General features: G+C 45.4%; 1 protein-coding gene and 1 pseudogene across 1 annotated transcript in view; both read right to left on the bottom strand.

Moving 5' to 3' along the window:
• Positions 1-27,632, bottom strand: part of LOC121289418 (vitamin D3 hydroxylase-associated protein) — a 70,884-nt gene that overhangs the window by 16,034 nt on the left and 27,218 nt on the right. Inside the window, exons 6-9 of the mRNA XM_041208879.1 lie at positions 22,878-22,918; positions 16,847-16,971; positions 5,155-5,280; positions 108-205 (exon numbers count right to left, since the gene is read on the bottom strand). Of these exons, the coding sequence (XP_041064813.1) occupies positions 108-205; positions 5,155-5,280; positions 16,847-16,971; positions 22,878-22,918 (390 nt within the window). The remainder of the gene's footprint in view (positions 1-107; positions 206-5,154; positions 5,281-16,846; positions 16,972-22,877; positions 22,919-27,632) is intronic.
• Positions 8,856-13,851, bottom strand: LOC121289419 (annotated as a pseudogene).

Below are 27,632 nucleotides of genomic sequence, written 5' to 3'. Positions count from 1 at the left end.
TTAACATCTAATCTTTAAAACCTGAAGATAATTGCTCACAAATTTGAATGTTTAAAACTGCACTAAAAAGAAATTTTCTACAATCCTTTCACTAAAATGAGACTTACAATCTTTCCATCAGTGTAACGCCACCATCAGCCCCGATACCACTTATAATAAGCTCATTTACTGCATATCGAGTCCTCATAGATGTGAAGGGAACCAGCTGAAAAGAAACAAAAAGGTGAAAAGTTATTGTATAGGTGACCAATGCTAATCGAGAATAACAATTTAATCTGCTCAAAAGTAACTGCCATTCTTCTCACCAACCAAAATGATTTATAGTCATGCCTCAGGAAATAAAAATCAATTAATACAGATCTTAATACATTAAGAACAAACTGAACTAGTCTTCACTCAAGGTCCTGGTCTTGACTCGATTTGGTGTGGAATGAAGACTCTTGCCTAACTGAGTTAACATGCTTCTTCTAAATGATAAAGGAATCTGCTCCCCATTCCCCTCCTGCTTCACTTTCAGTCAGACGTGAGTAGGGCATGAATTTACTCTGCACCGTCAGTGCAAGGATTTGGTCACATCACAAACATAATATTATCAAAAGATACAACTTTGTGGTTGGTCAAAAATAATTAAAAATTGGAAAACAAGGATGAGGATTAAGCACAGTTTATTCAAGCTACTCCCTCCCCTCAAATTTAGGTTGGTCAGATTTATTGATCTGCATTGCATCAACCTCCACAACTTCATCCATCCCCAAAGGGTTCCAATAACTTTTAAGCTGGCTTCATGAACTCATTTTGGCTTTTCTTTACTGTTTTTCCTCAGTGGAAAACATAACAGAGAAATAATCGGAGGATCAGCTAGGATTTTATTGCAATGCCTATAGATTAGTCAGTCTGGATTCTCACACACGTGTGCACTCAAATTACAGGGTTGAACCCAGTGGCTGTCCACATACCCTGTTTAGAAACAAGCAATATTTTTGGTAGTTTACTCCAATAGCATTTTATACCGGATACCCTTAATCTTGAGTGTTGAAACCCAGATTGCACCACTGGACATTTCATCAATATTACTTCTTCATGCATCATATTAATGGATTGATTCTGTCATTGGTATATTCTGTAGCTATATTATGGAAAACTGTCACAAAGATTTGACTGAAACAAAGAAAGATTTATGTTCAAGACAAACTTAAAAAAATATTTTTGCAATTGTTTCCCTTTATTTGTTTAAGGCACTACTTCCTGCTGAAGTATGCTTCTATGGATACTGGTAGTCTCCTAGCATCCACTTTTCTTGTTTGGCTTTTGACAGCAAGTGCCAGAAAGCTATCTGACTTAAGCATAATGCTATCCTTACTCAACATTCATAAGTACAAAGTTTACAGTAGGGCCTCGGGACTTAGTGAAAAGAGTGAAAACCCCAAGTGCTTGTTTTTGTCCTCCTCTTGTCTGGAAGCACTGATGCTAATTGCAGTACCAGATCTGATCTAGTTGAGATCATTTAACTTAGCACAGACTAGGAACTGAACCAGTGTCTTCCTAGCACATATATCTAAAATTACACAGCATGGTACACACTTTTCTTCCTGGAAAACATTGCATGTTTTGCATGCATTGAAGAACGGGTAGGCTTTGTAAAAGAAAATCCATGTCAAAAGATGGGTTTCTCTGCAGAATCAGTTAATTCAGAATGCTGGGATGCTGAGGATTGTAGCCAAGTAAACTATTGAAATGTTCAATTTTACATTTGTCTGCACTGGAGTGCTGTTTTTGGATACAGTCGAGTGCTTCACTTGGAGTTTGGTGACTGAGGGAGTTCGATGAGAAGGGAGGAGCTGCTCCTTTCTTTTTTTACCTTTCCTCAGAAAGAAGAGCGGCAGCCTTGGTAGGTAGGACCTGGTGAGTAAATTAGAAAAGTGTAACATTTTTAAACAAGTTGCTATACTTGGGTTCAACTGAGAAGTGCCAGGAATAAGGGAAATTTAGGGCCAATATAATAAAGTAATATAAATAATCCAAAGTAGAATAAAGTTAAAGTAAGGGAATTGGAGTTAAGACATGGCAGTCGAGTGGAATGTGTGTCCTGTAATATGTGCAAAGTTATGGACGCTACTGGTGTCCTAGATGACCACATGTGCAGGAAGCGTTGCCAGCTGCAGAAACTTGAGCTCTGGGTTTCAGAGCTCGAGCAGTGGCTGGAGTCACTGTGGCACATCAGCGAGGCTGAGAGCTATGTGAATAGCATGTTCATAAAGGTGGTCACCCCGCAACTTAAGGGCCTGGAGACACAGAGGGAATGGTGACCACCAGGTAGTCCAAGAGAAGTAGGCAGGTAGTGCAGGAGTCTCCTGGTGTCCACTCACAAATCGGTTTTCCATTTTGGAAGCTGGTGAGGGCGCTGGTTCCTCAGAGGAGTGCAGTCAGAGCCAAGTTTGTGGCACCATGAGTGGCTCAGATGTACAGGAGGGGAGGAAGAAGAAAGAGAGAGCAATATTGATAAGGAATTCATTGGTTAGGGGGATGGATAGGTATTTCTGTGGCTGTAGACGTGACTCCAGGATGGTATGTTGCCTCCCTGGTGCCAGGGTCAAGGATGTCACAGAGCGGCTGCAGGGTGATCAGCCAGAGGTCGTGATCCGCATTGGTACCAGTGACTTAGGTAGGAAGGGAATGTAGTCCTGCAATCGGAATTTAGGGATTAGGTAGAAAATTAGCAAGCAGTACCTTAAAGGTAGTACAAAAACAAAAATACCTGGAAAAACTCAGCATATCTGACAGCATCTGCGGAGAGGGATACAGTTAATGTTTCGAGTCCGTATGATTCTTCGTCAGATCTTAGTTCCGATGAAGAGTCATATGGACTCAAAACGTTAACTGTATACCTCTCCACGGATGCTGTCAGACCTGCTGAGTTTTTCCAGGTATTTTTGTTTTTGTTCTAGATTTCCAGCATCCGCAGTATTTTGCTTTTACCTTAAATGTAGTAATCTCTGGATTACTCCCAGTGCCACATGCCAGTGAGTACAGAAATAGGAGGATAAGGCAGATGATTGCATGGTTGTAAAGATAGTATAGGAGGGAAGGCTTTAGATTCCTGGCACATTAGGACTGATTCTGGGGGAGATGGCACCTGTACAAGCTGTATGGGCTGTACCTGAACAGAGCTGGGATGGAGATCCTTGCGGGGCGCTTTGCTAGTGCTGTTGGAGGTGTATGGGAACCAAGAGAAAATATTACAGAGCAATACCAGTGTGCACAAAATACTGGGAGGGACAGGTAGCACTAGTATAGAGAGTTGCAAGTTTATAGGTAAAGTTGGGGCAAGGGAGAAAGTAACAATCTAAATCAGGGTTACTATGCATATATGTGAATGCACAGAGTACAGTAAACAGGATTGGGGAGTTACAGGTGCAGATTGCCATGTGGAAATATGATGTTGTGGTGATAACAGAGATCTGGCTCAAGGAAGGGCGGAACTGGGTGTTAAATATTCCCGGGTACAAAAGTGTTCAGAAGAGATAAGAAAGGGGGAGGGGTGGCAGTACTGGTTAAGGAGAGCATTGCAGTGCTGGAGAAAGAGGATGTCCCAGAGGGTTCAAGGACAGAATCAATTTGACTAGAGCTAAGGAACAAAAATGGGTGCAATTACCTTGCTCAGTGTAGTCTAACGATAACCAACTAGTGAGAAGGACGTAGAAGGACAAATCAATAGGGAAGTTACAGATAGATGCAAGCATTATAGAGTAGTTTTAATCGGTGACTTTAATTACCTGAATGTAGACTGAGACAGCGGCAGTGTAAAGGTCAGAGAGGGGCAAAAGTTCTTAGATTGTGTTCAGGAGAATTTTCTACAGCAGTATGTGTCAAATCCATGAAGAAAAGTTGCACTGTTGGACCTGGTTCTTGGAAATGAGGTGGGCCAAATGGATCAAGTGTCAATGGGGGAACATTTAGGAGATAGTGATAATTGTATTGTATGTTTTAGGATGATGATAGAAAAGGACGACAGGCAATCCAGAATAAAAATAATTAACTGGACGAGAGTTGACTTTGATGGGGCAAGAACGGAGCTGGGCCAGATAGACTGGAACAAAAGATTGGCAGGAAAAACTGTTGAACAATGGGCTACCTTCAAAAAAGAATTGGTTCAGGCACAGTCAAGGTGCATTCCATTCAAAGGGGAAGGTAGGACAAACAAATCCAGAGCTCCCTGGATGCAAAAGGAGGTTGAAATTAAGATAAAGAAGAAAAAGTGCTCTTATGACAGGTGTCAGGTAGAAAATACAGTTGAGAACCAAGAGGAATACAGAAGGTTCAGAGGGGAAGTGAAAAAGCATATTAGAGAAGCGAAGAGGGATTATGAGAAAAGACTGGCAGCCAACATAAAGGGGAATCCCAAACTCTCCTACAGGCATATAAATAGTAAAAGGGTGATCAGGGACCTAAAAGGGAATTTACACATGGACATAGGGGCCATGGTTGAGGGCTGAGGTATTAAATGAATACTTTGCATCCGTCTTTACCAAGGAGGCAGATGCTACCCAGGCCATGGTGACAGACAAGTAAACTCTGTCACTAAAAGGGTTCAAAATTGACAAGAAGGAAGTGTTGAGTAGACTGTCGGTACTTAAAGTCGACAAGGCACTGGGACCAGATGAGATACATCCAAAGATATTGAAGGAAGTGTGAGTAGAAATTGCAGGGGCACTGGCCATAATCTTTCAGTCTTTCCTAGACTCAGGTGAGGTGCCAGAGGACTGGAGAATTACAAACATTATGCCCTTGTTCAAAAAAAGGTTGTAAGGATAAGCCCAGCAATTACAAACCAGTCAGTTTAACTTCAGTGGTGGGCAAGATTCTAGAAACAATTATTCGGGATAAAATTAGTAGTTGCATGGAAAAATATGGGTTGATAAGAAAGAGCCAGCATGGATTTCTAAAGGGAAAATTGTGTTTAACTAACTTGGAATGTTTTGAAGAGGTAACAGAAAAGGTTGATGAGGTGTACATGGACAATCAAAAGGCATTTGACGCAGTGCTGCACAACAGACTTGAGAAAAGTTATTGCTCATGGAATAAAATAAGGACATTTGTTGTGTCTCTGTTCCCTTTGACTATTGCTAATCCTCTGCCATAAGTCTGTAAACCCACCGTGTGTCCTGCCTCCTCCAGCAGTTGTTTGGTTTCCATAACTGCACGTTTCATGCTGGCATTGGGAATCCAAAACCCATCGCTCTCATAATAACCTATCCTCAACGGTTTGGAGCTGGAAAACACCTAAAATGAAAGAAAATAGATCAAATGATAGAAAAATTATATTTTTTTTATACTCAGCTAAACCGTCTTGAGCTGTACAAGCATTCCGATAGGCCTGTTATGAATAGAATTTTTGTCAGAACTAGGTAAGTGACAATGAACAGAGAGGAAAGCAGAGACAGAGGCCCGGATTTTCATGCCTCTGTCCTTGTCAGGACAGAGAGAGAAGGGCTTTAAAAAATAGTGGACACGTCCAGATTCCAGGAATCCTGCTCCAATTCCCACTTCTGGCAATTTTTGCCGCTGTGGGATAAGGGTGCAGTGAGCCTGCATGCGGCACTCCTGTTCTTGCCTGCTCCACTGTAATTCCCATTCTAAAAACCTTTACTCTTTTCTGCTCAACCTACTTCTATTGTTACAGTTGTCAAATGGCTTCATAATGGATGCTTGGCTGAGCTCCAAGAGCTAAAGGACTCAGTCCGGCAGATGGTCTGTTTACACAGTTGCAAAGGGGACTTCTAGCTTCATCTGATAGACTGTTTTATTACCATCTAATAACTCGAACTTCCTTTGTCATGGTTTATCAATGGGCGGAATTGTCACTGAAATTGGCAAAGTCAATATCGGATGGGGAAAGTGGCGTTTGACCCATTGACAGCAATGGCAGCTTTTACTGTGTATGGTGTGGCACTTTGTTGAAAAAATACAGAGGCACAGGTTTCGTGTCGGATCGCTGGTGGGGCGGCCTCTGATTCGCCAATCCCACTGTCACCTCAGGCCTTCAGTAATCCAGGTGCCATATTTAAAGGACACCCCTGCACAGAGAGTGAGCACTCCTGAAGGGATAGGAAGCTGCTGGGAACCAATGGCTGCCAAACGGAGAAAACATGCTGCCCCCAAATTTAGTGATGCCTCCCTAGAGCACAGTGGAGGCTGCCACAAAGTCCTCTACCCCCACCCTGGGCAAAAACCAGCAAGCAAAGTTACCAATCCAGCATGGGAGGCATTGGCAGAGATGCTCAGTGCCAAAGCCCTGCAAAAGAGAACTGCCACCCAGTGTCGAAAGGGGATGATCTCCGTTTCGTCAGGGTAAGTCATTCTTCTCATCACTCTTGACTCTCACATGCTCACAAACCCGTCACACACCCACCGGGATCTCACTTGTTGCCAGCTTAAATCACCATTTGCTTTCTCACACACACCTTCATCTGCCCTGCGGATAGTGTCCTCATCCCATTCATGGAACCACTCAATACCCACAGATGCCAGGCAACCTTCTCATTTAGCCTGGCAGGCATCCTGCTTACACTCTCTCCATCGGTCTTCATTTTTTTTCTCTTTTTTTCGAAAAGGGGGTGTAGCCTACAACAGTTAACATAGACATGGTCTCCACAAAGCCGCAAAAGACACAGGTATCTTGGGAGGCCGTGAACCGACACAACTTACGGTTGTATGGGACCACTGCGTGCAACAACCTCCACCCCAGGTCCTCGATGGAAAGTGGGAGGAAACCCCTGTAGAGGGCCCACCCACTGGGGACCTCCACCGCCGGATGTCAACAAGGCACGTCCGGGTGGCGGGCAAGGGCAAGGAAGTGAAGCCCATACAGGAAACCCCTCCGCGCCATGGGCATTTCCGCGAAGTGACTCAGGTTGCAGGGCACCGGCTCCCAAGGGAGAGGTCGGGGCTTGGGACCAATGTGGAATTCCGTCTGAACGGGCCTATGCTCAGACGGAAGACCACCGGGCACCTGCTCCACCTCGAGACCCAGGATAATGTCGGGGCCAAGCACGACTGTCCTAAGGTCATGAATGGCACTGGCCGCAAGCCGGACATCCACGGACGTGTGACGCGCCAACTCCTATGGTAGCACCCAGCCCACTCCTTCACCACCCAGCACCTCCCTGATCCATCTGTCTTCAAGCAGGATAAGCTGACACACAACACAAGGGAGAGGGCGCAGACTGGTGGAGGAATGCCTGAAATCAAGGTCCTCACAGACTTTGAAAGCAGGGCCATCCAGCTGCCCGGCGACAATCTGGATCAGTCCTGTGCTGAGAGTGAGGTCGGCGTTGCTCAACCAAGTGAGGATCCAGCAGTGTAACATCCAGTCAGCCGTGCTGTGAGTAATGTGTCCTGTTTCACAGGCCACTGCCATGTACTAATTATCTCCCCATGCTTTCGCATGCATATCTGGAAAACAGCCGAAGGGGTCCATGGCCCAGGTCCTCGACTCAAGCCCCGAGGACACCAGGTTGAGAAATTCGCAGACACTGACATTGAAGACTGGTCAGCCATACCCTCCACCAGCGCAGAGACAGACACCTTGGTGGAAATTTGTTCTAGAGTAGCCTCTGGGTCACAACATGATAGGCACATCGCTTAGTCTGATCCACAGCAGGCGGAGCCAGGGGCTTTCCAGGTTGCTGGGACTCGGAGGATTGCTGGAGGCCAGAAATCTGCTGAGTCCTAGTCAGATGAGGATGGACTCGATTATACTTCAGTTGCTGGAGCTGCAAAAGCAAGCTCAGGGACATCAGGAAGGGATGTCCGCTGCGCTCCTCAGATTGCAAGGCACGATAAAGGAGTCCGTCCGCCTTTAGTCTGAGGTGACAGCGCTGGCATGACAACACACAGAAGTCAACACTGGTAGGATGGCGGCTGCCATGGAGATCTTGGTCGAGGTCACCGCTCCTGCACTGCTGCAGGAGCTGCACTCCGTCGCTGAGGCACTTGCCATCAGTGTCAATACATCTTGAACTCAGTCCGGCTGCCCCTTCCTCTCAAGGAGTCAGCCAGGTACCCATAGGTAGGAAGGTCAGCAGGTGCACACCCCGGGGCCATTCACCTTAGTAATTGTGGGAGTATCCGGCCCATCTGAATCCCGTCCTCCTGTGACCCCAGGCCGAGGAGGATGCCACTATCGCACAGCAGGACCCCGAAAGCAATACAGGACTGCTGCGTGCAACACCCCAGATCCCCAATAAAAAGTGGGAAGACACTCCCATAGAAGGCCCCCCCACTGGATGGCAACAAGGGTGTGTCCGAGCAGCGGGCGAGGGCAAGAAAGTGAAGAGTGTGCAGCAGCAGCCCGTACAGGAAACCCCTCCGCGCTGTGCTAAAGGCCATGGAGGGTATTTCCGCAAAGCGACTCAGGTTGGGGGGGGCACCGGCTCCCAAAGGAGGGTTCGGGACTTGGGTACTATGTGGAATTCCGTCTGAACAGGGGTACACTCAGACGGAAGACCACCGCGCACCTGCGCCACCTCGAAGCCCAGTATGACGTCGGGGCCGAGCACAACCCTCCTAAGGTCTTGAATGGCATTGGCCACGAGCCAGATGTCCACGGACGCGCGATGCGCCAACTCCTGCGGAAGCATCCACCCTACTCCTCCGCTACCCAGCATTTCCCCGATCCTGGTCACCCCAGCAGCCACAGCTCTCCTCTGTGTCAGCAACTAAAAAGGACAGAGGGGCGGACTCCTGAGCAGCGGCTCTCTGACGATAGCTGCTACTCCTGACGGCGAAGAGCTGCATTGCGAGGTGTACACAAGAAGATTTAATTTTATTTACACAATATTTCCATCATAAACTGTTTACTTCAGAGAGATGAACCTGAAGGAGTGAGTGGCACCGATATCAGGTCTGCCGTGCTCGACAGGCTTGTAGGTGATGGAGAACTCTCCAATCATTTCAGGCTTGATTTCAACCTGGTTAAAGGTTTTCCCATCGTATACACCAACCATGCTGTTGCCCATCTCTGGGAGGATAACCATAGCCCGAAGGTGAGTCTTGACAGCCTCTGGTTTCTCCATTGGAGGAGCTTCCTTTATTCACCTTGAGCAGCCTTTTCAGGAGGGACTGCTGTTTGTGGCGAAGGCCTCTGTTCACAGGCCTATGCTGACGAGCACAGTACAACTGCATCAGCTGCTCATAGGTCATGTCAAGGGGCTGATCCAGGTCAACGCCTCTGTAGGTAAATTTCCTGAAAATTTTTTTTCTTCTTCTTCTTCTTCTGTTCTACTTGGTCAGCTATTTTCACCCAGTCTCACTGGGAAGGAAGTTGCACAACGTGGGCATGGGTGTTAATCACTTGTACTTAATGTTGACCATTGTAAATACACTCCCAGGAATGTCTCCTTGTCGATGGCTCCTTGTTATGATGTGCAGTGTTCATGTCAATCAGACATGAAACCTTGGTTCCTGCACAAAATGAAGGCTACTGTCACAATCCAGGGCCTCTCCCCTGTGCAGAGTGTAACCTTTTGAGTACAGTGATTGTCCGGCTTCAGTCACTCTCCAGACCAGTGACACGCACGCCTCCATTTGGCTTTTATTTGCTGCAAGAATCTCGTACCCAAGTATCACTGGGTTCTGTGATGTAATCTGTGCTCTCAGCACCTTTGAGGCAGGGCTGCCCCCTCGTCACCATTCCTGATAGGTGAAGGTGTGGTGCTGAAGGGAACAGGTGATGAAGCCTGCCAAAGGATCAAGTAGTCTTAAGGTCCATGTGGCTGCAGCGTCTCGATGATATGAGCTTCTTCGCAGTGTGTATGTGCGCTGCCCTCAGCCAGACAGGCGTCAGACGTTCCCAGATGCAATATGAAGATCTCAGTGTGTCCTCACTGCACCTCGTCATCATCCTCCCGGAATTTTGTGGCAATGAGGGCCTCACAAATACGCCTGCCTCATCTGGCTGGTGCATTGGCCTCGTTGCCTGCACCCTCGCCCTCCAGGACCTCATCGCCCTCATCCCCTTCGATTTCCTCCTCGTCGAAGTGCAGCTCTTGCATCTCCTCATCATCCCCCTTTGCATCACCAGGCTGTGTAGCGCGCAAGTCACTATGATGCGCGGCATCTTCTGCGTAGTGTACTGCAGTGCTCCACCAGATCTGTTCAGGCACCAGAACCTCACTCTCAGGATGTCAATGGTGCGCCCACCAAACTCTAGGTCGCAGCTTGAGCCTCTTTGTACCTTCTCTCATCAGGAGTCTGAGGCCGCCACACAGATGTCATCAGCCACGTCCTTTGTGAGTAGTACTTGTACCCGAAGGGCAAACCCCACATCCTGTGTAGTCCCTGGAAGGTTTCAGGGCTCTGAAACCTGAAGTTGTACGAGTTGTGGATGCTTCCGGATATCATGCATACACTTGCATGATCTGTTCATTATGGTCGCAGACCAGCTGAACGTTGGGCGAGTTGAAGCCTTTGTGGTTCACATAAATCTGCCTGGCAACAAGCAGTCCAGTAAGAGCCAAGTGGGTGCAGTCAATGGCACCCTGTACTTGTGGGAATCTGGAAATCTGGGCAAATCCCAGCTCTCTTGCTTCCTGGCTTGACTGGTCCCTGTCAAAATTGTATGCTTGGATACATTTGTGGGTGAAGGCTTGCAAGATCCCACAAAGGTCCCCAGTGGAGCCCTGGGGACTTTTGCTGTAGAAATTGAGCGTGGCGATAATTTTAACTGCCAATGGTACTGGATGCCCTTCGGGTTCCCCTGGTGCCAAATCCTGCAGAAGGCGGCATATGTGTGTGACCAGTTCCCTTGACATGTGCAGGCATTGGCGACACTGGTTCTCGCTCATCTGTAGGTAGCACATGTGCCATCTATAGACCCTGGGTCTGGTGCTGCATCTATGAACGATGACTCTGTGGTGTTCATCCTGTGTGTGTGGAGGAGGCTGTGCTGCCCCTTGGTCTTCAGGGTTTTGCTCCTCCCTTTGGTGAGCCAGGTACCTCTGTCAGATTCTTCTCCTTCTTCTCTCCTGCCTATAAACAAAGAGGCAAACAGCAAGATCACCAGGCTCCATGTTCCTGATGGTCTCCTCACTGCAGTATCAAAGAGAGAGACACAAGAGTCAGCAAATGTTTCCTAAGGACCACTCTTGGTCAAGTTAACCACAATAATGCCCAGTGATGGCTCACCATGGCCAAACCCAGCACCGCCCCACACCAAACGACCGAGTGATGGCAGCTTCGGCCACTCGACTGCATCCAGAACTCTCATCTCAGATGTCGGCATTTTTCTAACCTGGACTCCAAGACTTCATGGTTTGCTTGGGCCACGAGGGTGACTTTTCAACATCAACTTAAACATAATGCAAGGGACTGGGAGTGCATCCATCCAATCCATCCATCAGTGTTCAATGGCTTCCTTTCCTGACAGAATGCTCAAACTTGCCCAGTCATCCAAAAGTTCCACAGCATCATAGCACTCACTCAAGTTTGAAGTGTGCGCATGAGCAATTAACAGTAAAGAAGTAATCATTGGCACTGTGAGGAATTAATGCTGCTTTAGTGGGTATATTTGCTTGAGTAGGCTGACTCCAAGCAAGTCAACTGAGCCCAAGCTAAACGCTCTCAGCTGTGGTGCAGTGCTCATCTTTGACGTGTTTTTGCCATTAGCGTGGCCGTTTTCTTCCCTTCCACCCACCGCCTCCCCCTCCCACCCACAATGTGTTGGTGCTCAAACTTCAGTCAGTGCTGCCATGACCCCCCTTGCCCCAAGGTTACTTCTCCCACTTCCCCCTTTCCACTGTTGCCCTTGCCCCAGCACCACAAGCTAGCTGCGAAGCTGCTGCTCCAGAGACTTGCCCATCCTCCCCAAATCCACGGAGCTGCTTGGATCATCACGAGCACACTGCGCAAAGTTGTGTGCACTCACCTCCGAGTTCCTCTCAAAGTTGAGATCGGCAGGTTCATGCCTTTTTAAAAGCTGTTGTAAATCATGCCATTGTGAAATCACGCCATTGTGGGATTTAAATTTGACGTGGGGGGAGGATTCCAGCATGTGGCCACAATAATTAGATGCAAATTTATTTCACTAAGTTTCCCGACATTCAACGGCAGGAAACGTGATCTGCTATTGACGGGGGAAGAGGACAATCGCGTCCTGGTTAGACGTCGTCGGGAAACACGACTAGGGCCTCATCGTGAGATTCTCCAATCTCGCCACCAAACTCACCTGCTGTGAACGGGGTTGGAAAATCCTAGCCAATATGTGTGTGTTTATTTAGGCAAAATTAAGGTTTCCTTCATGTGAATTTCACAGGCTGCGTTTGATTGACAGCTTTATGAGAAGGTAAGAGGGGAATTGTTTTTCAAAGGGATTTTTGAATGGCTGTTTTGATTTGTAACTTTCATTGGCATTTCAAAGACTTGCCAGCGTCATTATATGGCTTTATTATGTACCTAGCGCAAGCTAGTGAATGGGCATGGGAGATATAAGGGTGCATAGAAGGTGGGTGGGGAATGAGGGGTGATCACTAGCAGGCCTAACAATCATGAATTGAACTGGGGCAATGTCCCAGTAAACTGAGGCAGGCCTTCTAACCAGCCTCATCTTCCGGCTGACTCTGTTGCCATTTCGGCCTGGCTCCAGAGGCAGTGGGCCAGTTTCTGGCCCATGTCTACCTCCCCACCACAAGAACAGAGCAGGTGGGCTCCTCCAGGACCAAGTCGGGAAACAGGAGTGGGACATTTCCCAACTCCCGCTTCCTGTTTCCTTGATGAAAATCCGACCCAGAAAGACTGAAGGAAATATGTCTCACAGGCATGCAATTTAAGTCCAAAGGTGGGTTGAGTGGCCATTATCTGAATAGTGTAAGGAATGTGTGAGAATGCGAGAGGGATATGCAACTGTTTCATGATTCAACAACACTGTGTGAAGAAATCTCTCCTAACCTCATTCTCTTAGTGATGATTTGAAAATTCTTGACCCTTCATCACTTACTCCCATTAGCTTCTGATTCCTATCATTATCCCAGTCAATTCATCAGCAAAATAATAGAAGGGGTTGTTGACATTGCTATCAAGCGGCTCTTATTCAGAAACAATCTGCTCACTGAAGCTCAGTTTGGGATCCGCCAGGGCCACTCAACTCCTGACCTCATTATAGTCTTAGTTTAAACATGGAGGTGAGGTGAGAGTGACTTCCCTTGACATCAAGGCTGCATTTGACCAAGTGTGGCATCAAAGAGCCCTAGCAAAACTGGAGTCCATGGGAATCGGGGAAAAATTCTCCACTAGTTGGAATCATACCTAGCACAAAGGAAAATGTTTGCGGTTTTTGGAGGTCAATCATCTCAGTCCCAGGTCATCACTGCAGGAGTTCCTCAGGGTGGTGTCCTAGGCCCAACTATCTTCAGCTATTTCATCAATGACCTTCTATTAAAAGATCAGAAGTGGAGATGTTCACTGATGATTACACAATATTCAGCACCATCCGTGACTCCTCAGATGCTGAAGCAGTCCTTTGTTTTTATTCATGGGATGTGGGCATCTTTGGCTAAGCCAGCATTTATTACCCATCTCTGATTGCCCTTGAAAAGGCGGTGGTGAGCTGCCTTCTTGAACTGCTGCACTCTGTGCCCATATGCAGCACCTGGACAAGGTTTGGACAACATTCAGGTTTGGGCTGATGAGTGGCAAGTAACATTCATGCCACACAAGTGGCAGGCACAGAGCATCTCCAATGAGAGAGAGAGTCCAACCATCTCCCCTTTACAATCAATGGCTTTGCCATCACTGAATCCCCCACTATCAATATCCTGGGGGGTTACCTTTGACCAGAAACTGAACAGAATCAGCCATATAAAAAAGTGTGGCTGCATGAGCAGGTCAGAGGCTGGGTATTCTGTGGGGAATAACTCACCTCCTGACTCCCCAAAGCCTGTCCACCATCTACAAAGCACAACTTAGGAGTGTGAAGGAATAATCTCCATTTTCCTGGATTGAGTACAGCTCCAATAACACTTCAGGTGCACAACACCATCCAGGACAAAGCAACCTGCTTAACTGGCACCCCATCCATCACCTTCAACATTCAGTCCCTTCACCACCGATGCACAGTGGCAGCAGTGTGTACCATCTATAGGATGCATTGCAGAAACTCACCAAAGTTCTTTCGACACCACCTTTCAAACCCATGACCTCTACCACTGAGAAGGACAAGGGCAGCAGACACATGGAAATACCACCATCTGGAACTGCCCTTCCAAGCCACTCACCATCCTTCACTGTCTCTGGGTCAAAATCTTGGAACTCCATCCCAAACAGCACTGTAGGTGTACCTACACCACATGGTCTGCAATGGTTTCAAGAAGGCGGTTCACCAGCACATTCTCAAGGGCAATTGGGGATGGACAATAAAAATGCTGGCCAACCAATGACGCCCACATTTCTTGAAAGAATAAAAAAATATCTACTATAATAATAACTTATGTAGCACCATTAATTAAGTAAAATATTCCACTAACGAGCGTTATCAGAAAAATAACCTATATTGCAAGGTCTCTACATCTTTAATGCCCATTCTATAATGGCTTGCCTGAATTGTACATGTTACAGCTGTGCCTAACCAATGTATTGTATGAGCTTATCATTAGTTCTTTATTTTTGAACTCCTTTATTTACAAAATCTATAATTCTACTGTCAAATTCTAATGTTTCTATCTATCTGCACTTACGCTTTAGAGAATGGTATATCAAATATTTAGGATTTTCTGTTATTACACGCCCTTCAGTGTCTTTCCATGAAATACATAGTCCCATTTATTCTTTATACATGTTGTATTTATGTATTTATCCATGGTTCATTGCTTTTACCACCTGTTATGTTTTAACTATTAATACACTGCAACTTCCTCGGAGTTGCGATCAGCGTCGGATTGCCACTCCGTGCCCACTTACCTGTGCCAAATTTCTTCTGTGCCTGTCTCGCCCAACCTTCCAACTCAGGTCAGGCGAGATCCAAGCAGCGCAGATGTCTCCAAAGCCCAATGTCGAAGTCCAGCATCGTCAAATTGAAGGAGGAAACGCCCCTTTTTTTTTTTACAGCACTAGCTGCTATAGAGCAGGTGAGTTTAAAGGTCCTGTTGAAATTGACAGGCTAGGGAGAAGAAAATGGCCTGAGGTAAGTGAAAAGGATTTGTCTGGTGATTGGAGATCGGGTGGGGATGTGGGGAGGGGATCGGACATCGGGGGTGGTGTGGGAGGAGTCAGACATTGAGGGGGTGCAGCTTAGTCGGACATTGTGGGGGCTGGGGCTGCTCGGACATGGGCGTGGTGGGGGGGTCCAGTCAGGGATTAAGTGTCGGGTCCGCAGGGGAGTGGGGGATGGTTGGCCGAGGAGTCCCATGCGGTTGGGGTGGAATCCCATGGGAGGGTTGGCGGGTGGGGAATACCATGGGAGGGGGAGGCGTTTAGTCAGGGGTGGGGGAGGCACCAGGGATGGCGGCGGGGGGTGTGGGGGAGGAATTGGTCTGGGTCTTTACAATAGTTACCCAGAAGTTAGAAGAGGTTTTAATTCTTCTAACGTTTTCTGGGTAACTATTGGTATAACCCCAGCGGAACCATCTGAACTTTCCAATTTAAGCAGCATTTTTGGATGGCCCTAGCATAGCGCAATTGTCCAGAGGAAGTGTACGCTTCTAGGCAATTGCTGTGCAAACCCTTACCTGGGAAATTCCCAGAGGGATTCCCCAGCGCATCGTTGGGGTACCCTCCCCACCCCACCACCACAAATCTGCACTGGGGAGCTCGGAGGTTATGGCCAGTTGCTTCTGAGCCATTTTTCTTTCACAGTCCTCCTCACTGTTTACCAAACTTCATAACAAAAATGAACTCCTTGCATGCAGCAACATAATAAACAGACATGTTCTGAAGCAGATATGTTAAATAAATTAGCTCTAATACTTATTCCAGAGGGTGAGGAGGAAGGAGGGAAGAGCAACCACTGTGATATCTTGCTTTTAAAATGCATTCTGGTCAGATTGCATCACTGAAGTAGTCATCTAAAAACTAAACAAACAAAAAATTGAGCTAATATTCAGCACAAATTTATAGCAAACCAGACCAGACATTGGGCAAAATATCAGAATATTACTTTCAGCTCTGAAATCTAATCTAAATTAATGGAATGAAGGTCTTTTTATCTTTGCAAATATTAGCTGCCTGCATGTATTGGCAAAGAAATTGAAATGAGTCTGTAGTAGAGTGCAGTTGCATGACAGAACAGAATGACCCATCATTCATTTCTAATTAGTAAACTGGCTCAGCGAGTCCAACTATCAGGGAAATGGAAATGTCTAGGGAAACACTAAGGGATGCTTTTATAAAATGGTGTCGAATATTACAGATTACAAGAATAATTCTAGACTGAGAGCACACATAAGGAATTCAAGACTGCACTTCCCATGATTTCCAGACCGTTAAAATGAATGGGCACAAAATCATGGGAAGTATATCCCTGAATCCCAAATAAATTTTCCCAAGAGCATGAAGTCCCTGTTGGGACCACAAATTCATCAAGTTTCCCTTGTATCTGTCAGGTAATTTAATTAACCTGGATGCGTCTGACACTGAAAAAGTCAAAAAATATCCCATTCTTAACAGTGACGTCCCTCACCTTGAGCAGCATGAGATAGAAGAGAAAAGCATGCACAAGCCCACCACAATAATCCTCCTCCTATTCTGAAGAAATCAGAAGCTTTGGAAATCCTCTCTGATATTGTGTAGTGGAGAGGAGGGGGGAGCAGGAGCAAAGACAAAAGTATAAGATAAAAATATAGTTCACCTCACACATTACCTCATTAATGAAGGGAAGAGGTGGCACTGTGGGATCCAATTGGAACATGTCTTCACATAACAGAGCATTCATGCACAATGCCAAACTATCCACATCTCTGGCCAATGGTCCAACTGCCGCCTCAACTAAAAACAATAAAGGTTGCATTACTTAAAAACATCTTTGAGTTCTACCATGACACAGTTTGCTTTCAGCTAGGTACAGAGGGCTTCCTTTCACTTTCTCATCTCTATTTCTTTATTATTAGTTTTTCTAGTTAAATTATTTTCTTTGCCTTCTTTTCTCATCCTTCTGGTGTCCCATTCACCATTTTGGACAGGGAAACAATTTTCCAAATACTGGATTTTCATTGGCTGAAGTATTAGAAAAAGGGTGACTTTCCAAGGGTTGACCTAGAGGAGGAGCAAATTGAAGCTCAATAAAGATTCAATACAATCTGAAATTTGTGACTCCACTCCAGAGAAGTAAAATGGGAACACATGCTGCCATGTAGAGGTACATGATAGCTGAGACACACTGGGTTGAATGGCCTCCATCTGAGCTGTAATTATAGAATAGTTACAACACAGGAAGCCATTCGGTCCATTGTCTCCAGGCCAGTCATTAAAGAGCTACCAAGCCTAATCCCAGCTTCTGCACACAGCCCATAGTCCTGCAGTTCACAAGCTCTTCATATAGACATCCAAGTGCTTCTTAAATGTGGTGAGAGTTTCTGCTTCTGCCACTCTTCCAAGGCAGTGAGTTTCAGGTCCCTACCATCCTTTATAATCAAATGGACTGAATTTTAACTGAAGAAAAACAGGCAGTTTTGGGTCGAGTGGGAGAGGCAGAGGGTGGTGGGGGGAAGCAGTTAAAAACTCAGAAATCTATTTCCTGACCTGAACCTGTCACAAACCCACTCATTTCTGGCTTTATTTGAGACTGCAAGACAGTATGAGATCAACCCAATCCACAAAGGTGGGTTAAAGTTTTAACTATAAAGTCACAAGCTTGATTTTCATGCAATTTGAACTTTTCCTGATAATGGCCAGATTTACTGGGCATCAGGAAACCCCAATAGCTTCCTCAAGGTGAGGACTTGGTGAATTCATGGATAAGGGCTTCCTCATCTACCTCCTGCATCCAGATGCTTGCCTGAGGGAGCTCCATGACTGCATCCCACCTAACGACCTTCCCCTCTAAGGCCTCCAACCAACCCCCCACTACCATAAGCAAGGCCTGTCTCAGGCGCAATCTCACCCTCCTCCCAAAAGGCCCCGATTCCCCATCATGAGGCCTTTGACCTGTCCATCCTCCTCTCGGGATCAGCAGCCCCCTCCAGTTGACCCCATCCCCACTCCAATCAACACTCACTATCCCCCCACCCTTCCCTAGATGTACATGGATTAATCTATTGCCCTGATTGTCAGTGAGTGACTCCCTGTCTGAATGGAGGCCCAGCTGTCAATCAAAATGGGCCTCTGGGCGAGGAAATAATCACTATCTTCACTTACATGCTGGAGCGTTAAAGCTTCATAGTATGTGAGTGAATATCAAATAGTGGAATCCACACCCGTCCCCCAACCCCTGCCATCTTTCAGATGAACCCGCTCCCTGCAGCTCCGGTCAGTGAAAATTTTGCCCTATGATTCTATGTAGATTGTCCCTTTCTGCTAACAATTTCACTGGGACTATAAAGTAATTTGCCACCTATTCATAATTAATTGGCATGTCTTTCTTCATAGTGTGCACAGTCTATGGTAATGAGGAAGCTCAAATATCGCAAAATGTCTAAATGCTGATTTACTAAATGCTGACCATAGCAATGTGGTTGACTCTTAACTGCATTCTGAAATGGCCTAGCAAGCCACTCAGTTGTATCAAGCTGCTAAAAGGTCTAAGAGGAATGAAACTGGATGGATCACCCAGCATCGACCTAGGTACCAAAAACGACAACAGCAAGCTCAGCCCTGTTGACCCTGCAAAGTCCTCCTTCCCAACATCTGGGGCTAGTGCCAATATTGGGAGAACTGTCTCACAGACTAGTCAAGCAACAGCCTGACATAGTCATATTCACGGAGTCATACCTTACAGACAATGTCCCAGACACCACTAATACCATCCCTGGGTATGTCCTGTCCCAACAGAAGGACAGGCCCAGCAGAGGCAGCTGCACAATGGTATACAGCCAAGAAGGAGTTACGCTAGGAGTCTTCAACATCAACTCTGGACCCCATGAATTCTGATGGAATTAGGTCAAACATGGGCAACTCCTACTGATTACCACATACTGCCCCACCTCAGCTGATGAATCAGTACTCCTCCATGTTTGGAGGAAGCACTGAGGGTGTCGAGGGCGCAGAATGGACTCTGGTTGGGGACTTCAAAGTCCATCACCAAGAGTGGCTCGGTAGCACAACTACAGACGGAGCTGGTCGAGTCCTAAAGGACATAACTGCTAGACTGGGTCTGTGGCAGGTGGTGAGGGAACCAACAAGAGGGAAACACATACTTGATCTCATCCTCACCAACCTGCCTGCTGCAGATGCATCTGTCCATGACAGTATCTGTAGGAATGACCACTGCACAGTTCTCGGGGAGACATCCCATTTTCACATTGAGAATACCCTCCATCATTTTGTGTGGCACTACCATGATGACGTGGGAAGATTTCAAACAGATCTAACAATTCAAGTGTGAACAACCATGAGGCGCTGTGGGCCATCAGCAGCAGCATAATTGTACTCAACCACAATAAGTAACCTCATGGCCCAACAGAACTCCCTTCTACCATTACCACCAAGCCAAGGGATCAACCCTGGTTCAATGAAGAGTGCAAGAGGGCATGCCAGGAGCAGCATCAGAAATACCCAAAAATGAGGTGTCAGCCTGGTGAAGCTACAGACAGGATTACTTGCATGCAAAACAGCATAAGTTGCAAGCGATAGATGGAGCTAAGCAATTCCACAACCAATGGATCAGATCTAAGCTATGCAGTCCTGCCACATCCAGTCATGAATGGTGGTGGACAATTAAACAACTCACTGGAGGAGGAGGTTCCAAAAATATCCCAATCCCCAAAGATGGGGAGCCCAGCACATTATTCATTTAGAGGATGTGGGCTTCACTGGCTGGGTCAGCATTTATTTCCCATTCCTAAATTCCCTTGAGAAGGTGATGGTGAGCTGCCATCTTGAACTACTGCAGTCGGTGTGGTGTAGGTATATCCACAGTGCTGTTAGGAAGGGGGGTTCCAGGATTTTGACCCAGCGCCAGTGAGGGGACAGCGATATATTTCCAAGTCAGGATGGTGAGTGACTGAGAGGGGAACTTCCAGGTGGTGGTGTTTCCATCTATTTGCTGCCCTTGTCCTTCTAGATGGTAGCGGTCGTGGGTTTGGAAGGTGCTGTCTAAGGAGTCTTGGTGAATTCCTGCAGTGCATCTTGTAGATGGTACACACTGCTGCTACTGTGCGTCGATGGTGGAGGAAGTGAATATTGTGGATGTGGTGCTAATCAAACAGGCTGCTTTGTCCTGGATGTGTCAAGTTTCTTGAGTGCTGTGGGAGCTGCACCCATCCAGACAAGCGGGGAGTATTCCATCACACTCCTGACTTGTGCCTTGTAGATGGTGGACAAGCTTTGGGGAGCCAGGTGATGAGGTACTTTTCGCATAATTCCTAGCCTCTGACCTGCCTTTGTAGCCACAGTATTTATATGGCTAGTCCAGTTCAGTTTCTAGTCAGTGGTAACCCCCAGGATGTTGATAGTGGAGGATTCAGTGATGGTAATGCCATTGAACATCTGGTGACCATGGTTAGATTCGCTCGTGTTGGAGGTGGTCATTGCCTGGCACAAACGTTATATGCCACTAGTCCAAGCCTGGATACTGTCCAGTTCTTGCTGCATTTGAACATGGAGTCCTTCAGTATCTGAGGAGTCACAAATGGTGCTGAACATTGTACAATCATCAACAAACATCTCCACTTCTGACCTTATGATGGAAGAAAGGTCATTGATGAAGCAGCTGAAGATGGTTGGGCCGAGGACATTATCCAGAGGAAAACAAATGTAACAAAATCAGAATCCCACTTCTAAAGAATGTTTCTATGATATTGTTACACATAATCTACAGAGGAAGCTTCATTTAGGTGACGTGGAAACAATCTGTCCTCTTGAGACAGTTATGGGACATATGCTTGCTCAGAGGAGCAACTCTTGATATAAACATTACTAGTTCCAAGCACCCAAATACTATTCTTGCCACCTGACATGAGTCATCATTATGTCTTTCTATGGTGCTTCATCTGGATTGCTAACATTTACCTATTTAAACTGCTGCCTCAGCAAGAGAAGCGGAAGAAATACAGCCATAGCAAGGCTACTCAATTCGCCCCATCACTCAGAATCACTATATTCTCAGTCGTGAGAATGTCAGTAAATTTGTTTCAAAGAGCAACCTGCATTGGCATTGCTCTGCCTCCTGATTCTTTTTCATTGCAAGGCCAAAAGTAGCAAAGATCAACACATGGGTGCACACAAGGGGATACAAAATGGCACAGAGGGGAAACTGGGAAACATGCATGAAATTGCACAACACTTCAAAATTTGACACTAAAGAATGAATTTTCCCAGCCTATGGAGACAGATTGGAGATGCGGACCAGGAAAATAGTGAGGGGGGGGGGGGGGGGGGGGGGGGGGGTGGTGGGGGGGTGTTGGTGGGGAGGAATTGGTGGGTGCGGGGCCATAATGGGAAGGCTCCCCAGGGGACTTACACAGGGGCAGGGCCAGAACCACACTCCGAAAGCAGCAGGCAGCCAATTAGATGCCATTCTGAGCCAGTGCCAGTATTTTACCGCTGTCAGTGCAGTCCCCACCATGTGCTGAGGCCACTGGTTCAATTGAGGTGGTCTCCTGGTGGCAGGCCACAGGGCCATCAGAGCCAGATGCTCCATACCTCAGTGACGGAGCCACGAGGATGAAAGGATTTCAGTGAGGCAGTTCCATCACATCTTGATGTCCCTACTGGCCTTGTAAGTCTTCGGTGCAGGCCTTCTGTGTTGACCACCGAAGGCATCCTCATGGTCCCTACCTGAGTCTGCAGTGCCCGCCTCCCCTGATGAGGCTGCCGAGCCTCCCGATCTGCCCGCCCTCTGATTGGGCCAGCAAGATTGGGAACCCATCTGTTGTCCTTAATAGGATGGCAAAAATGGAGGTGGCTAATTAGGGGACCACCTTCTGCTGCCAGCAAGTGCAGGCTCGGGTCGCCCATTTGGTTCTGACGCCCACATGAAAATCTAGGCCCAAGTTACCCAGCTCACTGAAACGTGCGGAGTGTGAGAAATAGACGCTTGTTTAACAAGTGATTCTTGTCTAAGGATTTGGATAAAATGAATTTGCATTCATGTGTGATCAAGGTGCAATGTTAAAATAAAAGGGGCAATTAAGGTACTGCCGTTTGTTAGTAGGGGGATAACATACAAATAAAAAGATGGTGCATTGCAGTTGGATAAATTGCTCAGAGTACTGTGTGCAGTTCTGGTTCACTAATTCATGGAAAGATGAGGATTATTATTTTTGTGCGAGTGTGGAGACAAGGGAGTACAGCAAATCTCTGTTATCCAGCTTGCTCCAGGAATGGGAGGTGCCGGTTAATCAAATATGCTGGCTAACTGAGATGTAAGGTGAGTTCCATGCTTTCATCCAATGAGAAAGCTCCAGGATGATCACACAGGTGTTGAGGCCTCACTAGAGATATGGGAGCTTGCGCTCAGAATTCCGGTTAATGAAGAATTCTGGTTGGTAAAGTGCCGGATAACAGAAATTTTACTGCAAAATGATCCCAGGTATCTTAAAATCAAATCACAATCAAAGGACAAGAAGTTAACCTTGTTCTTTTCAGAAGGAATGAAACTTTAAGGTGACCTAGTAAAAAGGTTGGCAGGGAATTAAAATTGTTTCAGGCAAATTGTTCACTATAATGAAGGGTAGAAATATTAGGCAATATAAGAAAACAACCTGAAGGTCAGTTGGAATTACATACAAACTCACCAGCTCTCTGTCCAGGCACAGATGATCTGAATCCTTTGCCACTATATAACATATTAACAAAAAAATGTTACTAAAGGAACCAGATTCCTCTTCATAAATATTAACAGCGCTCTAGTGTATTGGTTCATAGCAGTGGTATATGTGAGTTTCAAAGGAATCCAGCACAGAAAAACTTCAAAGCAGGAAAACAGTGGAATATCTTCCATTAGCTGAATCATAACTTTCAAAAACAGAAGGTTTGGGGTCGGTTCAGAGATTAAAAATTCAAAAAGTTGAAAATGCTTCCGCTTCTAGTTTTATTGGAGGTGGGGCGAGGGACAGGGGACCAATCCGATTGCAGAAGATGGAATGTCATTTAAATATTTTAGTGAGGCTGTGTGCCTTGTCATGAAGGTATTAATGTATATAATGTTACTGGAAATTATTTTAAGTAGTAGCATCTTGTAGTAGCATCTGTGCCTGTGGGTGAGAGTGTGTGTGTCTTAATTGATTAAAGCCAGCTAGTCTGGGTATTTTGATGTTTAGTAGTTTTGAGACATTAAACAGTAAGGATGTTAAGATAAAGAGGAACATTTGCATTTTGCTGAATAAACCATTCAAAGACTAGGGGTGAAATCTTGCACCTAGCTAGGAAACATCAGCAATATGTTTATATTGCTAAAAAAATTGGTACTATGAAAGGAGTTTTATTGTTAGGAGAGGTGGAGTTCAAAGGGCCTGCTGATACAATGAGAATTTGCATTCAAAGAGAAGGCTAGGTATAAACAGAAATCAGTTGTGTGTGTGGGTCAGAGACATGTGAGATCTAAGCTGTCTGTAAGCCTTTAACTGTCAGCAAAGGAAACAAATGGAAAGGAACCTCATTTTGAATTTGTAAGATAAAACGCGCTATGCCTGGTGTCTGTTTAAGTTTATGGGTTATTGTTGCCTTGGGGAAGATTATCTGGGAGTGATTAATTTGGGGATTTCTTTAATAGTTGTTATGGTAGTAATTTGTAGACATGTGTATGTCTACACAACCTTGGGGTTGGTGGTTTCATTTCTGAATTCAAAGCTGCATCTCAAACATACCAATTAAAAATATAGGTTTTGACAGTTGTTTAAAGTTTCCCTCTGGGATTTTTAATAACTCAGCCTTTACCAACTGCTGTGTCATAACAATTGGGGGTTCTTGGCAGGGTACTATTTGTAATTTCTTGACTGGTTTGGAATTGGTGAATCTTAAAGTTATGAGTACGAGAAGCAATTGAATTCAGGAGTTGGTAAGGTTTTTATTAAGAAGTGGTGAGACTGCAAGATGGCAATTGCTAAGACTTGTCTGGGAGTAGAAGATATAACTCTGATGGGGTTGCAGAATATAACCAAGAGTAAGTTAACAGAGTTGGCAGACAAGTTAAAATTGGGGTTATCTGCGTGGGCTAGGAAATCAAGTATAATTAAAAGTATAGCGCAGCATCTGCAGTTGGAAGTGATGCCTGACACTAGCAAGTCACAGCTGGAGGTAGTGAGGCTTCAGTTTGAAATGAAGAAGCTTGAATTTGAACAAGCAAAGGAACTGAAAAAAACTTGAATTAGAAGTGAAGGAAAGAGAAATGAAATTTAAAAGGGAGCAGGCAGAAGGGCAGGAGAAAGAAAGGAAGCTGGAACTGGAATTTTGAGAAAGAGAATACCTGCTTAAAAGGCTGGAAGTTAAAACGGAGATCTCAGATTCTGAGGAGAGTTCTGATGATGAAAAAACCTTTAACCTAAAACCCAGTGGGGAGATATTTAGATTTGTACAAGCTCTTCCACAGTTTGAGGAAAGAGATGTTGAAGCATTCTTTATTTCATTTGAGAAGATAGCTAAACAGATGAAATGGCCACAGGAGTACTGGATTTTATTATTACAGTCTAGGTTGCTGGATAGAGTGCATGAGGTATGTCTGAAGAGGTATTGGTGAATTATAATTGGTGAAAAGGCTATTTTGAGTGCATGAATTGGTTCCTGAAGCATAGGCAGAAATTTAGGAATATGAGAAAACAGCCTGAGCGAACTTATATTGAGTTTTGAGAAAGTAAAACAAAGTAATTTTGACCAGTGGATATGGGCATTAAAAATAGAAACAACTTTTGCAGCTCTTAGGGAAGTAATTCTTTCGGAAGAATTTAAAAACTCAATCCCTTTGGTAGTGAGAATTCATGTGGAGGAACAGAGGGTTTAAACTGTAAGACAAGCAGCAGAGATAGCTGATGATTATGAGTTAGTTCATAGAGCTAAACCTTTTTCTCATCACCCTTTTAAATCAGAAAAGGATTGAAAGTGGGAAGATGAAAGGAAGGGAAGAGGAGTCAGGAAAGAGGATTGGCTGGGAATTCCCAGGAAGTTTTTTCTCAGAACAAAAAGGAAGGTGCTGAGGGTAGGACTGACATTTGAAAATGGAGGTGTTTTCATTGTAATAAAGTGGGGCACACAAAGTCAGTGTGTTGGAAATTGTAGGAAAAGTCTGTTGGAAAGTTCTGGAAGTAAAAGTACTGTGGGTCTGAGGTTCAGCACAGGAAAAAAGTGTTTTGTGTACAGGTAAAACAGGGAGAATCAGTGATAGGTAAAGAAGTGGGAATGTGTTCACAATTTACCCAAAGACAGTTCTGAGGAGCAGGCTGCAGAAATGTTTAAAGGCTTTGTGTGTGAAGGGAAAGTCTTTCCATATGGAGCAGGTGATAATAAATGGGGTTCATGGAGATGCTAAATCTATTCCGTTGTGGAAGGCAAATTTAAAGAGCGAATTCAGGACAGGTGAAGTTATTGTTGGAGTAGTGGAAAAATTGCCCATTACAAGGGTTCAATTTATTCTGGGTAATGATATAGCTGAATTACAAATGTAGGTGATGCCTAGGGTAGATGATCAGCCTGCAGAAGTGTTTTCAACAGAGGTGTTACAGAAGGAGTATCCTGGGTTGTTGTGTGACGAGTGACGATTACGTGACGAGATCAAAAGCTCATCGGGAAGAAGAAGAAATCTAATTAACTGTGTTTAATAACATTGTTCAGGAGGAAAGACTACAGTGCAATTCAACTGAAGTGTTTAACTCAAGGAGGTTAGTGGGGGTTACAGAAAAAGGATTTGCAACTAAAGCAGTTTTATCAGAAAGTTTATTCAGAAACTGAAACAAAATGTACTCCAGTATGTTTTTACCTTAAGGGAGATATTTTAATGAGAAAATGGAGGCCAGATCGTGTCGCAGCAGATCAAAGCTGGAGTGTGGTGCATCAGATTGTTATCCCATTAGGGTACAGAAATGAGATTCTGAGGATTGCTCATGAAATTCTAATGAGTGGACAGTTAGGAATTAGGAAAACACAGGAAAAGATAGAGAATTTTTTTTGGCCAGGATTGCATAGGGATATAGTCAAACTTTGTAGAACCTGTCATACATGTCAAGTAACAGGAAAACCACAAACAGTGATTAAGCCGGTGCCTTTTAATCGCAATACCAGCAACTGAAGAACCTTTTACTAGGGTCATGATTGATCATGTAGGATCCCTCCCTAAGACTAAAAGTGGAAATCAGTATTTATTGACAATAATGGATGTGCTATCAGGTTTCCTGAAACGATATCTTTAATCTGTCTGCTGCCTCCTAACTACTATCTTACTCATTTCCACTGCCTTAAATAATATTCCCCAACCCGCCCGCCAGCAGCCCCCCCACCCCCTCCCCCCAGAATTACCTGCTCCCAGGCAACATTTTCAGGCTTGTGCTATCGCCCTCCCCATCTAATAGATCTCCAGTCTTTCAATAAGGCTGGCAGGGACCCAAGAGAAAGAAATTTAAATGTTGTTCTGCAGCTTTTAAACTGCAAGGCCGCAAAACCCAGTCTTCTGAATTTCCAAACCTCAAAACAAATCCCAACCCCCCAGCACAGAACATGCCTCCCGCCTAAAATCTACAGAGTCACAGGCAGATCGTTCTATTTCCCTGCAGCAGATTAAAGATGCTCTAAATCTTTAATTATATACTGCAGAATAATTTGGCTAGCTTTCAAAGAGGATAGTGAGAAATTGCACAAATTTTCATGTGAGCTTTCCCTTCCAAATGTGTTAAAACTGTATCGTAAAATATGAAATCCTCGTTAACCCCAGGGGAGGATTTTTCCCTCATTGGGCAGGCTATGCAGGGCCGCCCACAATCAGAGACGGACCGCGATTTCATGCTGGCGGGTCAATTAAAGCCTGCCCAGTGTGAAACACGCACAGCAGCGCTATCTGTGTGTGTGTGTGTGTGTGGGGGGGGGGGGGGGGTGGTGCAGGGAGACGGAGGGCAAGAGCGCAAGCTCACGCATGTGCATGGGAAAAGCACAGAGCTGCCTCAGGGAGATGAAGAGTTTAAAACATTAAAAATAAAGATTTTAAAAATGTTATAAAACATGTCCCATTGAGGGGCATGTTATTAATAAAATGTTAAAAGTTTTATTTTATTGTTATTTGCTGTTGGAAACCTCATCACGCCCATGGATGAGGTTTTCTAAAAAAAATGCAAAGGTCACTTGGCCTTTTTGCCTGCCCGCCAACTGGAAGGTTGGACAGACAGCGAAAAATTTCTTTCACTTATAATTTTAATGGCCTTAATAGGCCTTTTAATTGTTGGTGTGCGTGCTGCTGACTCCGGCACACATCTACCAACCGAAATATTATGCGAGTGTGCGCATGCGCGCCCACCTGAAGAGCGTTATATTCTGGCCCCATAGTTTGGAAAAATAATGCCGACATTACAGTC

The sequence above is a fragment of the Carcharodon carcharias genome, chromosome 16, assembly GCF_017639515.1.
Source record: "Carcharodon carcharias isolate sCarCar2 chromosome 16, sCarCar2.pri, whole genome shotgun sequence".
Classification (NCBI taxonomy): Eukaryota; Metazoa; Chordata; class Chondrichthyes; order Lamniformes; family Lamnidae; genus Carcharodon; species Carcharodon carcharias.
The sequence above is the reverse complement of the archived record's forward strand: the minus strand, read 5'-3'. Positions and strand labels throughout refer to the sequence as shown.